The sequence below is a fragment of the Sciurus carolinensis genome, chromosome 15, assembly GCF_902686445.1.
Source record: "Sciurus carolinensis chromosome 15, mSciCar1.2, whole genome shotgun sequence".
In the NCBI taxonomy this organism is placed as follows: domain Eukaryota; kingdom Metazoa; phylum Chordata; class Mammalia; order Rodentia; family Sciuridae; genus Sciurus; species Sciurus carolinensis.
Window position 1 is genome coordinate 34454601 of NC_062227.1, and position 18326 is coordinate 34472926.

At 36.9% G+C, this 18326-nt stretch overlaps 1 protein-coding gene across 8 annotated transcripts in view; it reads right to left on the minus strand.

The window, feature by feature from the left end:
• The window catches only part of Osbpl1a (oxysterol binding protein like 1A), a 215194-nt gene that overhangs the window by 68804 nt on the left and 128064 nt on the right, over positions 1-18326 (minus strand). For 7 of the 8 annotated variants that reach the window (XM_047526381.1, XM_047526379.1, XM_047526380.1 and 4 more), the window contains one exon: positions 3113-3269. In XM_047526381.1, coding sequence (XP_047382337.1) covers positions 3113-3269 — 157 coding nt within the window. Of the gene's footprint in view, positions 1-3112; positions 3270-18326 lie in introns of those variants that run through there. The other variant, XM_047526385.1, reaches the window with a different exon arrangement.

Consider the following 18326-nt stretch of genomic DNA (forward strand, 5'->3'; position numbering starts at 1 on the left):
GAAATTCTCCTGTCTGATCTTCCCAAGTAGCTGGAATTACAGATGTGCACCACTACACTTGGCTCATTCTGTCTTATTTCTGATATTATAAAAAGTCTTAATAGCTTATTACTGAGCAATTTGTTTGTTGTAACTTTTAACCAGATTAAGCAGGTTTTTTTTTCTATTTGTGGTTTGCCAAGGTATTTATTAATTATGAATGACTATTTTATTGAAACTTTTTTTATCCACTAAAAGCGATCATATAGTTTTCTCCATTAATTTATTAATATAATGAATGACATTTGTAGAATTATAACATGGATCCAACATTTTCAGATTCTGACTAATGTACTCTACATCTTTTACACTGTACCCAGTGACATGGCTGAAATAAATGCCAAATATGTTTACGAATTATAACAACCTGGGCAAAAGTGCTAACAAATTATAAGACAGAGCTCAGAATAAATTCAATAAATTAGGTCCAAGTATAGAGAACTACTCCAATGCAATATGGCCATGATGACAAAAAGCCCCATATAAATCCAACTACTGTATGTTGTAGCCAAATTTTCACAAAGCAACTTGGTGTATTTTCTGGGGGAAAATGCTATCAAAATGAAAGTGATGAGATTTTAATAGTTTTCACATTGAATATGTGTTACACAAATGGTTTCATGGCTGAAAAAAAAAACAGTACATGGTTGAAAATCCTTGTTCTATTTTATCAGCAAATTAGTTAAGGACTATTTTGATAAAGCTTCTCTTTTTTCATCAAAAAATATACATTCTCTCTGTCTCCTGTTTTAAAATTTATAATCAGTAGACTTCTACACCTCCCCTCTAAATTTCAGTGTGCATTTGCCAGGGGGTTAACTGGTAGTATCAGGTGGCATAAATACAAGACTTATATGGGAAAGTTAAGTGTTAAGTAAATTGTTTTCCAGTATTAGAGAAAACAAATATGACTAGGTCAAAAACAAATCTCACATAATTTTAAGGATCAAACAACTTAAATAAGTTTCATGGTCACTGGGTTAGGTCTAAGAAACACAGGCCACACTGCAACACAGGCCTTCTTTCCTAAAACATCATCATGACTACTATCAATGCAAGTTATTAATAATAACAATACAGCAACTGCCTTCTAGAAACAGATTCCTCCATGGCTACTACCAATGCAAGTTATTATTATATACAATAATTGCCTACAAGAAACAGATTCCTAATATAGTTTAGGACTCAGGCAAGAGAGATTTGATAGCCTTGATACTACAACTTTTTTCCTATTCTAAAATTAAACTTTTTAATTATGTGTAGCACAGACTCTGTTTACTTAACTAATGATGGAAGAAAACATAGGCACTTAAAATCTCCTATAAAAACTACTATTAAAAATAGGAAATTATGATGTTTTTCCCACACATCAGGCTGCTGAGAATTTCATAAATTGTCCTCTTTTGATCTGAATAACTGAAGAAGATAACATTACATTTACAGGTTTAATAAGCTACATCTTATTTTATTAGTTAAACTTTTCTGATTAGGGCACTACCTAGTTACAGTTCTTATCTTCTTGAGTGGCTTATCCTTATTTCATACTTTTCAACAATTTCACATTTTCACATTTGTACCATTCTAGGTTTGACTAAGAGCACAGAATATATGAATATGATAAATTAAGTCAAATGCAAAATTGCTATTTCCCTGATTATAGATCACGTACAAAAGAGAGTATCAGACCCTAAAAAGGTTTAGAGAAATCCCCCCAGCCACAACATAACAGCTGTTTTAAACACTGTTTTCATTCTGATATTTTAGTAATTATATATATAAGTACTTATTATACTTATATACTTATAGTAATAATTATATACTTAATATGTATGTAAGTATAAATACTTATATGCTTCTTTGAGTTTTCCGAAGATTTCACCGGTATTCTCACTAGATGGTAGTAGGTTTATCACAGGTATGTGATAAACAGTTAAAGGTTGTCTTCTCTTTGGTAAAACTGCCAGATTTACTGTTAGATATTTCATATTTAGGGCTCCAACGAAACCAATGGTAACTGCAGTTGGAGTTAGCAGAGACACTCACTGGGAGCCCTATCATTTGTAATGTAAACTCCATCAAAGGACGGTCATTAATAAGTACATTTAGAGGACAACTTCTAACTCAACAACAACAAAAAAAACTTCTTTTATCTACTTTAGTTTGTAAAACTCACTGATCTTCTAAAAATAAATACAAACTAAGACATTTTTGCTAATAAGGGGAAAGTACACATAAATCAGAGAAGCGATGATGTGTGCATTTTTCCCAGAACAATACTTGAGAGCAGCTGTGGTCAGAACCATGGTGTTATGCAATCTACGAACAAGAAAAAAACCAAGACCATTTTATAGAAATTAACCATTAGTAATCCTTATCTAATCCTTATCTTTTGACAAAGATAAATTTTTCACTGATAATTTTGAATGTTATTATGTGAATACATGCACATAAGCCACTGTGTCTGTAAACCTGTGCTGAAACCAGAGAACTGTGGTATCTGTTACATTTCATTCATTTGGGAAAATCTCTAGCACTAATCCATTAAGGGAATAAAAACATACTAATGTTATTAGCTAGTATAAAATGGATATGCTCAGCAAATCCTGGGACTTAATAACTGTCTTTGTTTAAATTTAACTAAATTGTGTCAATGAGCTGGCAACATTACCACTCATTTGTAATAAAACCAACAAGAAGATCAAATGACTAGAAACTAAAATAGCATTGGGAGGCAGAGTCATAAAAGATGTATGATGAAAAAGGGAACACAGCATCGATTTCAATAGGTAGTTCTGAGGAACTTTCTGAATCGCCAACTGAAGGATTTACACATTCTCCTGAAAATGATTGCTAAAACCAAGTTTTGTGTTTTGTCCCTATGCTTATAAATGACAATCTCTTAAAAGGACAAGGAATGAAAGCACCTACATTAAATCCTTTCACTAAAATGTGATAGTAGCACAAACACCCAACAGAGGGGGAAAAGTGAAGAGAAGGCATATATTTCTTTATGAACCCAAATTTACCGTCTGTGAAGATGACAGCCATGAGAACCGTTTAAAGACTATCCTACCTGTGCTTTTTGATGCCATTGGAGAGCGCATCTCCTCCACCACAATCCTTTCCTTCAGACATTCTGTGTTTTCTACTGCTCAAGTGACCTTCCTCCTCTTCAAAGGAACGTGCTGTCACTGCTTCCAATCGGCTCAGGGACTGGTTGGACTCGGAATCTGTGGCAGAGCAGGTTCATCGTGAATGAAGTGAACTTTGGTGCAAGGCTTCTGTAACAATGGATATCTCTCTTAATGCATCAGGCTTTGAAACTTAACCAGCCTACTTTGTCCTTCAACAATCCATCCGTTAACTATCTCCTCGGGGATTTCAGAGAACCTGTACCCAATAAGGTTCAAGTAGATTTGTGAAACAGATGTACACTTATATAAACTTATAATTAAGTCAATCATACCGAAAAGAGATTTCCAAAGATCATCTGATTCTTAAAGAAATCATATTTAGTGTTTTCTCCTGCTCTAAATTTCTATTATCTTCCCTCTTAAAGAATTTTAAGCATGATTTACAAATATATATATATATTTTTTTTAAAACTCATGTATAATTAAAAAGCTGTAGTAGCTATACTTATATGAGTTCAATTTAAATCACATCCAATGCTGTAGACACAAAAGTGAAGGTAATTTTAAAACACACTTAAAAATACTTTTTCAGTGTGATATTATTTAAAACCTCATGAGCTCAGCCCAAAGTATCCATATATTAATTATCAGGCAGGCATTCTTAGGATGGAAATGCCATGTTCCCAGTTGATTATGTATTCAGATTGGAGCCATCTGCCTGTTTGGAAATAACTAGACAACTCATTTTTGTACAGCCCATGATGGTTTTCAAGCACTTTCACTTTTTCCATCTCAGCATCTCCAGGATACTCCAATGAAGGTAAGGTAGGGCAATGGGGTGATCAACAAGTGAACCTCATGGCTTATGAGTGGGCAAGCCAGAATTGAACCCAGGTTTTCTGACTCCTTATTTAACACTTTTTCCAGGCCAAAAGAGCATTCATCTAATCTCCATAAAACTTTAAATGGTACGTGATTTTTTATTAAAATGGAAGTCTAAGATAACCTTCCAACTTCCCATTTTGATTATTGAATTGACTGTCCTCACCTCTGGGAAAGATATGGAGACACATTCATGCAAGTTTCCTTAAACACATTCATCAGCAATCTGCTAAGAATATATAACTGAACTCTTTGGAAAACAAAATGTTTTAGAGCTTTCTTCCCCACCAACTGTATTCTATGAGTCAACCAAAATCTTGGAGCTTTACATTATTATAGTAGGTTGATTCAGAAGAACTATAGGGGCTACAGAGCTGCAGGTTAGAAAGGACAGTACATCTTGAGCTCTGAACCCAGACCCTCTGAATGATGTGATGACTTGCAGAAAGACTTTCCACACTGGGAAAGTCCTTTTCATTTTGCACAAATATAAATTTAATAAAATTTCTAGTTGGCACTGTGGCTCTGTGGCAGAGCACTCGCCTAGCACACGTGAGGCACAGGGTTTGATCCTCCGCACCAAATGAACAAATAAAATAATGGTATTAAAATAATTTCCAAAACCATAGCTTTGTTCTGTCACACATCTCATAATGAAGAAATATATGGTATACTCCCTTACCCATGGTTTCAGTTACCTAAGGTCAACCACCATCAAAAATATTAAATAAATTCCACAAGTAAATAATTTATAAGTTTTAAATCATGCACCATTCTCAATAGCATTCTCAAATCATGCCATTCACTCTGTTCTTCCTGAACAGGGGTACATGAGGCAGACAGGTAATCTGACCATTTTCTGGAGTCAGCAGAAAGGTGCAAGCAAAGGTTTCCAAGGTACGTGGTACAATATTCAATGTTAAAATGTTAAAATGGCACACAGCAGAGGCACACATGTGACAAAACCAGAATCAAAGATGGTAACAGCAGTCTTGGGGTGGTGGGGCCAAGGTGGGTTTTCATATCTACACTTTTAAATGTGTTTCACATTTTAAAAAAATTGATAATTTAAGAGTCAAAATAACTGTCCACATTTATATTATTTATGATGCATTCTTAGTTCATAATTTAGATGTCAAAAAAATCACAAAGCAATCAAAAAACTTTATTTATGAAATATTATTATGCACAGGATATTGTGTTTGCAATTTAAGAGACACAAATCATAAGACAGGACTTGCCCACTTAAAAAGTAGTTTGTTTTTTTTTAACAAAAGGTAGATGTACAGTAAACACTAAGCAAGAAGCAATAAGAGCTTTTGATGAAGCAAACATTTTTTTCCCAAAAGAAGATTTCTATGTGATGAAAAATATAAGCTGAAAACCTACTACCTTTATCTGTATCAGTTACTGTAGGAATATACACCATGGGACCACTGTGCTCAGTCCCAAGGATACATCATCAGGTGGCACTACAGATCCTTGTCCTCTGTAGCTAGCAATACCTGATCTGCTCCTTCTGTCCCCTCACCTTGCCTACCTCTCCTTCTATTCCTTTCACCTCTGCCCTTTCCCTGTATCCTTACTCTTCTCTACATGGCTCCCAAACTCCCTCTCTTATTACCTTCATATTGGTCATTTTTCAATTCTAATTTTGACTCATCTACCAGATCTGAGGCTTCTGAATTCACTCCTCCCTTCCTTTTATCACATGGAAGGCATGTGGTATTCAAAGAATGAGATATTGTCCCCCACCCATGGTCCAGCAGAGGTAGACTGCTTGGGGAAACCAGTGAGTTCAGTATATTTTTCCAGGTGTAATAACAGAGGTCTAAGAGCATTCAGTGGGCCATAAAGGAGGCATCACTTTGGAGTGGAGAAAAGAATGTCAGGAAAGGGTTGACAAGGAGTAAGAACAGGGGCAGAGGACAGATATGACACAGGAAATGTTCCAGGCAAAGAGAACACCATGTTCCAGAGAGAAATAAGGTACTCAGGAAGAAGGCAGAAGAAGATGGAGAACAGGTATGGTGGGGTGAAGGTTGTCAGTCATGAAGTTGACCATATAGAATAAATAAAAATCAATGGCAGACAGTAGGACAAAGAGGATATAAAATGAAGCTAGAAATGAGATAATTTAACACTATATGCCAGGAGAGGCTATAATTGCTAGTGGTAAGTCAAACTCAGCTTTCAAGCTTCAAAGGTAAAAGAATGAAACGATCAATTGCATGATTTATAGTACTGTGAAATAAAAACTAGTTGCTTAATAACAAAAGTTCAGCCATCTCCAGTTCTATAAGCAAAAATGTCTGATGTATGCAGTGTGAAATAAACTGGACTTATGTTTTTGGCAATAGGAAATCATTCTTAATAGATTATAACTTCTTAGCATTATTTACATGAAGCTACTTATTTCCAGTATGACATCATTTCATATGAAGACCAACAATTCTTAAGATATTTAAATTCAAACATGTTCAGCTAAATACCAAATAGGCTATAACCACCACTGAGTTTTACTGACAAAGGTCAAAGCTTATCCAAAGAAGTAATTTTCAAGCCTCCTGGTCAAGTAAATCAGTGACAGGTCTCAGTGCCTCTGAGGCAATAATTCAATCTTCTTTTTGGTACTAGGAATTGAACCAGAGGTGCTTTACCAGTAAGTTGCATTCCCAGTTTTTTTTTTTTTTTTAGAGACAGGGTTTTGCTAAATTGTTGAGATTGGTCTTTAACTCCTGATTCATCCTCCCAAAAGGTTAGAATTACAGCTGTGGATTCTTCAATTTTGTCTACACATAAAATATCAAATAGCTCAGGTCTTATCGACTATCTGTTGTTACTAGGCAATATATTAATTCCTTAGTGTGAAACAAAACATATCAGGAAAGTGTGCTTTATGCTTCCCATATGCTGGTTGCTATGTTCTTACAGTAGTAGTCTAAGCTATAATACTCATACTTCAAAAACAAAAGGAGAGAGTGGAAAGTAGAGTGGTGCTTAACTGGTATAAAGTTTGTTTGGAATAATGAAATAGGTTCTGGAGATGAATAGTGTTGTAGTTTGCATCTAGTTTGCATCTTAAATGTCCCCCAAAGGCCCATAAGTTAAAGACTTAGTCCCCAGTTTGACCATTAGGAGGTGTGGAAACTTCAAGGAGTGGGGAGGTCTTTCCTCCAAAACTGTGAGCCAAAATAAATAATTTCTCTTTATAAGTTGATTATCTCAGGTATCTAACAATGATGAGAAGCTAAAAGATGGTGATAATGATTGCATGACATGAATGTAATTAACCCCACTGAACTGTACAAATAAAAATGTTTACAATGGTAAATTTCATGTCATATATAAACTAAACAAAAACATTAATAACACAACAACAAAAACCCCTTCAAACAAGCAGACAAATAAAAACTTATCAATCCAAGGTCCAAGATCTATCATGTTGGATGGATGAATCATATTCTGGTCCTGTTAATTCTCACCTTAATACCAATTACAAAACAAAAGCACAAACACAAACACAAAAAAACCATATAGAAGGAAAATTGAATTTTAAATGCAGCAGCAAATTATTTTAACAATATATATGTAGATTTCAGATGATGCTAACTAGCCTTTCATTATTATTTCCCACTGTATTTTCCCCTTAAGAAATGTATAATAAAGCAAAGTCACCCAAAAATTTCAGAATACTTCAATGACCCTTGGAAAACAGGGTATAGATTTATGAAATAGTCCTAACCTATTTATTGAACTTTTGGTGCACAATTAGGAAAATCCGTACAGCCCATGATGGGAAATGGAAAACTTGGTATGCACTTATTCCCACCTAGTACGAAAATGATTTGGGTGACTTAGGGTAGTCACTGTATACTTTATTAAAAAATATATATATCAGAATGACACTAGAAAAAAAACATTTTATAAGATAATGCACTAGTTTATGGAGAAGCATTTAAGGTAGACAGAATTCTGCCTGATTATTTCAATTACAACAGCAACATTAATAGAATGGCTTAAAAATAAAAACAAAAAACCTCAAAGTTGTCTTTAATGTGACAAGTCTTTAGTGGCTCAGATCTTTGAAGTTCTGGTTCTGTTGGAACTTAGACTTGGTTAAACACATTTCAGATTGAACCTGGTCCCCTTCCTCATCAAAATATCATGGAAACCAATGGCTGTGACTAGGTTTCTGGGACTCCAACTTAACTCTAGGTTTAAGAGGATCCTTACCTCTACCCTCTGTTTCTAAGTAAAGGAGCTTTTCAGGTACTAATTTGTTAACTTTTCCTACCATTAAGAGGCTGAAAGAGAAAGTCAGAAAGTTCACAATATAAACATGCCACTAATTCTTAGAAGTTATCGCAATACATAGATTTTTTTTTTAAACAGGTCCTTTGAAAGCTAGCCTGAGAACAAACAGTACAAAGGAGCAAGGCATGGAAGAGCTATGGACAATGTCCAAATTGCCCTTCCTCCTGTTACTCAGAGTAACAGGAAATGGGCAGGAAACACATAGGCTCAGTTTAATGCCTTTATTGTTTAGGGCTTCCCATGCAGCAGGCATGTTCTAAACACTTCCAGAGTAACCCAAGGTACAACTTAAAGTATTAGGGTCAATTTTTTATTTAGCCTCAAGGTATCATTGCATAAACTCAAAAATGACACAATAAATACAAGGATAATAAAGAAAGCCTATCATATTTAAAATAAATTATAAACTGAAAATCAGGAGTACAGAGGAGGCTGCCAAGAGACTGCTATAATAATTTACTAAGGAAGTGATAAAAGTGTGCAACAGAACCTTGGCAGCATGCAACAAGGTCAGAGATATTTCAGCATATCCTCTCTGATTGATGTCTAAGGTCAGAATTAACCAAATGGTATAGTGTTGTTTGTGAAAGAGTTTCTTAAAGGTATTGGCTTGTCCCCAAACAAACCTACTACTGTTGTAATTGAAGATGAATCACACAAACCACATTATTATACTATAAATCTTTTTTCTTCTTCTTCTTCAGTGCAGAGATGGAAGTTGGGGCCTCACACATGCCAGGCAAATGTTCTGCCACCGAGCTACACCCCCAGCTAATGGAAATATTAAACCTATCTATTTTGGATTACCAAATCCAGAGCTTCCCAATCTGTCTTGCTGACAACCTTTCTCAAAATTATTTTCAGAAAGGTCACATATGCATTCACTCTATAAAGAAAATAATTCTAGAACTAAAAACCAGTTATAGACTAATCCACAGTTAGAAAATTAAGTATTTTCATGGAACTTCAATTTAACAAAGGAACATTTACCAAGTACCTACTACATGCTAGGTAAAGGGCTGGTTGCTGTAATTTAGAAAGGTTAACAAAATATGGTTGGTACTCTCCACATACTCAATGTCTACTTCAGTGGAAATACACATATAAGTGTGTGTTTAAACAGATGTTTGTGGAAATAGGGGAAGAAACCACTCTTAGGGGAACTAGGGTCTATTTCCAAGGAGACAAGACATGTGAGTTGCAATGGGAAGGACAGAGATGACTTCCAGGTAGGAAGAGAGAACACTGGGTGTCAGAGGAAGAGTGGACAGCCCCAGGACCTGACAGAACAACGCATGTGGCCAAGATTACTGGGCACAGCTAGAGGAGGGTGGCAAGAGGGAGAAGATATGGCCCTCAGAAGCTGGCTGTTAATCTGGAGCAGATCGGAGTCTGAACTTAACCTGTAGATGATGGGAAGTTGGTGGCTGTGTTTTGAGCCTGATTAAGCTCTGGTTTAAACTTTACACATAACTTAGATGTATCATTTTCCATAGTTACCATATTGATTACCACACAGACTCAGCAGCTTAAAGCAGAAACTTAGTGTTAAAAATTCTGGAAACAAGAAGTTCACATCAGTTTCACTGGGTCAAAATCAAAGTTTTGACAGTACCACACACTCTCTGGGGGATCAAGGGGAGAGTCCCTCTTCCATGCCTTTCCCAGTTCTGGTGGCTGTTAGTATTCCTGGGCACTAATCTCTGCCGCCATCTACATGTGAACTTTCCTCTAATTACCCTCTGCTTCTCTTATATGAATCTTTGGGATGGAATTAGGTCCAACCTAGATAATCCATAATGATCTCATCTCAAAATACTTAACTTAATCATATCTGTAAAGATCTCCAAATTTCAGGACTAGGACAAGGATATATGTCAGGAAGACTGTTTTTCAGCCTACTTTCTATAATGTGGGAGGGACCAAGTTGGTCTGAGGAGTTAAAAAGAAGGGGAGTCTGTACTGGGGTTTTGGCAGTGAGCACTGGGGGAGGAATGGAGAACAAAAGAAGATTACATATCTAGATCTGAGGAAGGAGAACAAGGAAAGGGGGGCAAAAAGTGACTTCAACATATAGTTTTTGTAGGACTTAGATGACAATGTCATTAACCAAGACAAGGACTATAGAAGGAGACAGAACAGGATGACATGTTCAGTTTCCATCAAACAGTTTGAGATGCTTTGGGCCACATGGAAATTTTCAGTAAACAGACTATGGAATTTTAAGAAACAACCAAGAATAGGAAATTCTACAGGATAGCTCATCCTCCACAACTAACAGGTCCTGTTTCACTCAATTTAGCCTTGAAAAATATATCTCAGAATTTTATTCAAACAGTTGAGCACCCAATATGTGCCAGCATATATGCTAGCTGCTAAGAATCCAAAGTTTCTCTTGGAATTTACTGTATGGTTGAGGGGCAGGCCTGACAAAAATCAATCACACAAACAAGTACAAAATGTCAACTGCGGGCAGTGCTACAATACAAAGTACACACCGAGCTGTAAAGGGGGATTTGATCAAGTCGACATTCAGCCAGGTTTCCTAAAGGAAGCCTCTGACCCCCAGCAGAGCTCAGAAGGAACATGTCCACTAAATCAAAAAAGGGAGAGAAGAGAAACTTTCCATTCTCACACTGCTTTTACTCAAGCTCTTGTCATCTCACTCCCAGGACCTCAAGTCAACCTTCACTCCTAAAATAAAAAGTATTTTCTATTAGAATACAAACTGTTGATTAAAGTATATGCCTTCTTTTCTTTCAATTTCTAATTCTTAGTAATAATGTAAGCATTTTATAAGATTCCACAGTGTTTACATATGAAAAGAATGAAATGTTCTAAAACACTAACCTGACGTTATTCTACATTCTTATCTGTTGGCTCCCCACTACCTAATATGATAAAATTCATCAGCAGAATTTTGTAACCAGACTTGTCACAAACTGTCCCTAAACACCATCTTGGCTTTATGCCCTCTCACTACCCCTCAGCATTCAAAACACTCACGGTCTGCTTCCACCGTGACACCTCACAGCTTTGAAAACTATTTTTCTCTCTTTGTGTGTGTTTTGTTCCTCCACAGAGCGTATTCTTGTCCTCATTTGTCTGCAGAACTCTTACTGACCCTTCCAAACATCCCTTAGATGGGGTATGTTTTGTGAAGTTCTCTCCAAGTTTCCCAGTTAGCTGCCTCTTCTCTGAATTGCTACAACACACCTTATGTACATTTGGTGGTACTTATTCACTTGTACAACAAATTTTTATCAAGCACCTCTTTGTCTAGCCCTATTCTAGGGGATAGAAAAATACTGGTGAACTAAACAAGACTCCTCCCTCCCCTCTTTATTAGAAGCTTACATTCTAGTTGTGAGAGATCAACAAACACATATTTTCTGAAAGGTGCCATTTGAGGGGGAGAAGCAGAGAAGAAAAAAGAATAGAAAATGGCATGGTAAAGTTCTGAGTAGGAAATGAAGAAAATGGGTGAGTGAGTCCTGCAGCTATCTGGGAAAACAAAGTTTCAGTCAGAGAAAATAATTAGAAGCAAAATACTGAGGAAAAGGGCATGCTTGGCAAATTTGAAATCTAGCACTGAGGTCAATGTGATGGCAGAGCACAACTGAGAGGGACAGAGGCCAGGTCTCAGGATGGTAGGAGAGGGCCAGGTGACCTGGGACTCAGGTTTTTATTCTGGCTGAGAAGCAAAGTCACTAGAGGGTGCCATGCAGAGAATAGATGTGAATGGATCCATGCTTAAAAGGGATATTTATGAATGCTATGCTCAAAATACCACAAGAAATAAGATGCAAACCTGGAGGCCAGTCTGGTTAGACACCCACTGATAATCCAGGTGAGAAATGGTGGGGACTTGGCCTGTCTGATTCTGCTGTCAGATTCTGCTGTCTTTTGAAGGTAGATCCGATAGGAATTGTTGCATTTAATATGAGAGAAAAATAAATAAGGGTCTATGATGGATAATCCAAAGGTTCTCAGTTTTGGCTGAATCAAGTGGAAAAATGGAACTTCTATTTATGAAGATGTGAAGACTGCACAGGGGGCAGGTTTGTGAGCAGAATCACAAGTTCTCTTCCAGACATTTTAGGACATTTAGGAGATCAAATCAGACAGGTGAATGAGTACATAGATATTTAGGTATGAGTCTGAATTCAGGGAGAAGAATGAGACTGGGGATACAAAACTGATGGAGTTACCAGAATGTAGACCATATTTAAGGGCATGGGATTAGATGAGACTAATCAAAGCAATGCTGCAAAGGCTTTGATGTGTTCAGGAATCACCTAGGGACTTGTAAACATGCAGATTCTTATTTGCAAGGGCGTGTTGGTGCCTGAGATTTTGCATTTCCAAGGCTACCAGGTGATGTCGATGTTACTGGTCCAGAGACCACACCTGGAGTATAAAAAGACCTGGAGAGAAGGTGCAGAAAGAAGAGAGAAGAGGTTCAATGATTGCACCTTGAGCAAAAGAGGTGTACTGAGAAAGGAAGCACCACATCAATAGGCAACACATGACACTGATGGTCCAGCTGAGAGAAACTGCAGTGCCACAGCAGGAACAAACACACAGAGGGTGTTCAAGAAGAATGGCAGGAGAGGAAAGTGATGAAGCATTGAGGGGATGGTGGGGTTGTATTTTAAAATATACTGCTGGGGACAAGGACTGATTGGTTACTGGGGAAAAAAGGAACCGCATGTTGTCCTTCTGTGATTAAGAGGGGCACAAATAGAGGGGTTGGCTTCAGTTAGGGACATAGCATTCATCACTATAAAGTACAGAGGCAGAATACAGGGGAACACTTGTATGTGAGACTTCAGCAGTGGAAAAGAGGAGTTTCTGTGACATAAACAATGTACTCAGTGGAGCTGAGAGGAGAAGGTATTAGAAATTTCAGATGAGAGCAGAAATATGAAACAAGCACGTAGAATGAACTAACTAGAAAAATGTAAATAGATTGCTGGGCAGCAAAACAGGCCAAGCAGACAATAACAGCCATGAAGCTGAAGGATATATCATGGCCTGTACTTGACTCCAGTCTCATCTAGTTGCTTGGGAACTGGCATGGAAGGGAAAGAACAACAAGCTGGAGTTTTGCTTGGTGAGTTCAATGCAAGGAGAGTCAGGCATGAAAGGGATCATGTGATACCCCATGACATCTAATCTAGGTAAGAAAAAGGGGAGGACCTAAGACGGACAGTGAAAACGTGCAGTACATGCCTTCTCGTGGTCAAAGATCAGAATTTTAGAGAGAGTGGGTCAAAAGACAGGAGATAGTAAGATTGTGGGCTGAATAAAACTGGGATTAGAGAGGAGATATAGTTACTGAGAGACAAACTCTAGGGTCTGATCTTGGGAGTAGCTACAGTGGACTGGAGGACCAGAGATCTTATCACATAACACATAATTATCTTCCATGCCTGCCTTTCCTCCTAGTTGGCCCACAAACCCACTGATTTCAGGGACTGGATCTTAATAATCTTGGTATCCTTCGGTCCAACAAAGCATCTGCCACATAGTGAGCACTCAAAAAGTATTTTAGATTAATAAGACCTTTTTAATAGCATTAGGATAATACAAAATGCACATGGTTTTATAATAAGCATTAATAGATGCATTTGTCAATAAAACATTTTTAAAGTGATGATGAACCAAAAAGTCAACCCAAAACTTAAAGTATAAATTACATTTACTAGTGTGTACCTCTATGAACACACACACACACACACATATCACAGTATGAGTAAGCTGCTAGATCAGTTTTTAATATTATAAACAAACTAGATGAAGAGTCCCTTCCACTATTCCTGAGACCTTTCTGAATGTTGTACCACATGCTACCTAGAGAAAGGGTGTTTAGTAACAGTCATACTCTCTGGTACTCAATGTTATACATCAACTAATTAACCTGTTTTGTGCTAAGTAATAGGGGAAATACAAAAGTTAATACACAAGGTCTCTGCCCTTAAGGGGAGATAAAGAAGAAATACGCAAAGATAAAAGGTGAGAACAAGGTAGTATTTAGCTAGTTATCAAGTAAGAGAGAGAGAAAAATAAGTGCTATGAACTCAGAGGTACATGAGACCACATATTACTAGATAGTCCAGAATACAGAAAAGAGACACAAGAAAGTCACAGATAAGAATATACAGATAAGAATATATATTATTTTTTTAAAAAATAATAAACTACAGGAGAGAATATTGGGCATGGGAATAGAACATAAAGGACAGTATGAAGAGTCTTACTAAATTGTCTTTATGCACTTCTGAGTTCTTACCAATAAAACTAATGATCTTCATCAAATCCTGTATCTTCTATATGTAAATTGCCACTGCAGATGTTATTACTTTTTCTCAACTATTACCTGTTGCATTTATTGGGATTAAACTTTAACACAGCTGAAAACTGTTCCCATGTCACTGTCTTCCACACAAAACCAAAGTTCTTTCATTACCACCTTCTATTTTGAAAGTTTTGATTTGGAAAGACATGCTTTAAAAGATAGATCCACCCTTACAACTATTGAAAAATGCTAAAGCTGGCTTCAGTCTCATGGTATAACTATCTATTGGTTTTGCCAGTCTACACTATTGGATTTTATGCATTATTCATGCACATTTCAACCAAAATAGCATTAAGAAGAAAACCTAGCAAGAAAGCTTCTCTTGAGCAACTGATCTCAACATGTTTCCAAAAAGGAAAGTGAACACACAGGAAGGAAAACATTTTGAACTTATAAAATTCTCAAGGCAGGAATTTTCCACAAAACTGCTATCTCAGACTAGTATCAGTACTTAAGAATAGTGTCATGAAATTATTTAACTGGTAATAAATATTTAAAAGATAATTCCTTAGATGATTACAAGAGACCTGAACAGTCATGCATCTTTGGTTTTCTCCCTCTTAGTTTTTCTTTGCCCCTATGAGCAGGTCTCATAGCTCAAACGTGAATTGCAAGTTTAATCTTTGATACATCTCTTCCTTTCCTTTATCATCCATCCATACCCACCCCACTGATGCATGAAATCAGCAAGCACCATTAATAATCTTGTATCATTTATTGATTATCAAACATTTTTAAGAAGGACAGAAATATCAATGACATTAATTCAACAACTTATATTTGCCAAGCTTTTAGAAAGTGGAAGATGGGAAGATGACCCTGTGCTAAGCACTTCAGGGAATGTCAATGGATATGGTTCTTCCCATCCCAAAGAGACAAGAACAACACACGGTAAGGTTATTAAAGAGATGTAAACTGGGGCTGGGGATATAGCTCAGTTGGTAGAGTACTTGCCTTGCAGGCACAACACCCTGGGTTCAATCCCCACCACCACACACACACACACACACACACACACACACACACACACACACATACACACAAACACACAAAGAGATGTAAACTGAAGGAATAAAGAAAGGAAAGAATTCGTTCTATCTGGAGGAGACCGGGATAAGAGATAAAAGACACTTGAGAGCTTTGGTAGAGATGAGGGTAATATAAAAAAAAATGAAACTGAGTAGAAATATGTGAAAAGAATCACTTTTTTTTCTTCCATAAAGTATCTTTATTTGCTGGCAAAATGAAGTTTTTCTACACAACTAGTTAGCATTTGTTTGTTAAATCCTTTTGCTTCATTATGCATGAACATTTAGCCCTTTTCCAAGAAAGCGTTCACTTAGTTATATTTGAAATTTTGCTTGACATAACTATTTGATTCCTTAAACACACACACTAAAGACAATATGTGATGCTTTATTAGATCTATCTCCTTTTAAATGTTTTACACAATGGAATTCAAATTGTGAGAAAGCATTCTGTTTGCTTCATGGAATTTTATGGAATCTTTAGTTACTAAGCATACTGGAAAAATAATTTTCTCTAAAAATCACATAGGGCTAGAAAAATTACTACATACACTGTTGGCTCAGCATCAAGGTCTGTCTTACCCACCATATTAGTAGATTTCCATTGATCCTGCTTATCTGAAAAAAGTTTAAAAGAACTTGCTAAAGGGAAACAGGCAATCACATGGACTTTCAATCTAGGTAAATAAAATTATCCTTTTAAAGGAAGTGACACAAGTTGGCAACTTTTAAAAAGAAGATTAAACATTTAGTGAAATTTTTTAAGTATTTTAAGAGAAATAGCTTTAAACATTTTTTCATATCTTCTCAATATTAGGATAGGCTTGATTTAATCTATTATTGTGATACAGGAATTAAAACTAACTATCCGAGATATAGCTTTGATTACTTTTGCTTGTTCTCATTAAGCTGTGTATCCAACTGCCTAGTATCATGGCTGCTTTTGAGGTCTGGCTAAAGAACAGGGTGAACTGTGTGAGTAGGGGGAGAAGGGGACAGATGGGTGTGAAGAAACAGGCAGGGTCTGGATCATGTTGAGAGCCTTATAGGCAACCTGCAGGGGTGGCTAGATTTTATTCATGGTGCAATGAGAAAGACTGTAGGTGGGTAAGGCAATAATTTATCTTCTACAGAAAGATCACTGTGGATTACTGTACAGAATGAAGTTCAATGGGGCAAAGCTGGAAGCCGAGATCAATTAAGAGGCCAGATAAAACTGGCCATACTCAGGTGACAATAATGAGAGTTCACATATGTCAACCCTTGAAAGTACTAGGCACTATATTAAGTACACTTCAAATATTTATTACTGATGATAATACTATAAGGTGTTTGCTGATGAAAAAATGATGCACAGAAAACTGAATTAACTTTTCAAAGGGTATAAGAATGGGTAGAATTATGATTTACCAACAGTCTCCAGGCCCGGACCTAGACTTTAACCATTACCTTACATTAACAGAACACAGAAAAATTCAAGGGAAGATGGAAGGCAGAATGGACAGGTCATGAATCTGGCACACAAATGTCATGATCAACCCCCAGTTTCTGCCTGCAGGAAATGAAAGAGGAGTCATTCACTTAAGTGAGGCCAACTCCAGAAAAAAACAGGATCCGAAAGGAAGATTAAGAATTCATCTTTTATATGTAAAGCTGACAGCTTAGTACATATGTATCTCCAAGAGGTCAGGGTTGGATACACAAAATTTGAAATTGTGGTAGTCAGGGTAATGGTTTCTCAAAGATGTCCATGTCCTTATCTCCAGAAATTGTATGTTATCTTACATGGTAAAAGGGACTCTGCAGATTGGATTAAATGAAATATCTTAAAATGGGGGAGATTATCCAGGATTATTTGTTCGAACTCCATGTTATCGTAAGGGTCCTCCTAAAAGGGAAGGAGGAGGGGCAAAACATCATGGTGGAAAGGCATGAGGAAGGAAACCTGCTCTGCTCATGGAAGCAGGGTAGGGGCCAGGGATAAGATATACTCTTGTAGGGTATGCGCCTGGTACCTACTTACTCCAACTGGGTCCCACCTCCTACAGGTTCTACCACCGCCCAATAATGCATGATTTTATTTTTTGTTATTGTTGATGAACCTTTACTTTATTCATTTATTTATATGTAGTGCTGAGAATTGAACCCAGTGCCTCACACATGCTAGGCAAGTGCTCTACCACTAAGCCACAACTCCAGTCCACCATAAATTACTAATACAGCAATCGATCAAACTAATGATGAGGTCGGAACCCTTGTGATCCAATCACCACCCAAAAGTCCTACCTCTGGATACTGTTGGATCGGGACCAGACTTCAAACCATGAGCTTTTGGGGGACATTCCCAATTCAAACCATACCAGATAGTACTTAAAGTTATATGGTATTGAAAAACCTAAGTAAAGGAAGAATTACTGAACAAGTCTCCGTGGGAAGGCACAAGTATTAACAGTAGGAATGAGGAAGGGATGACCTTAGTTAAGGGGGGACATTTCTTCTTCTTTAACAGAAATGAAGGAGGAAATGGGAATCAACATGTAGAGACTGTGGTGAGAAGACAAAGCC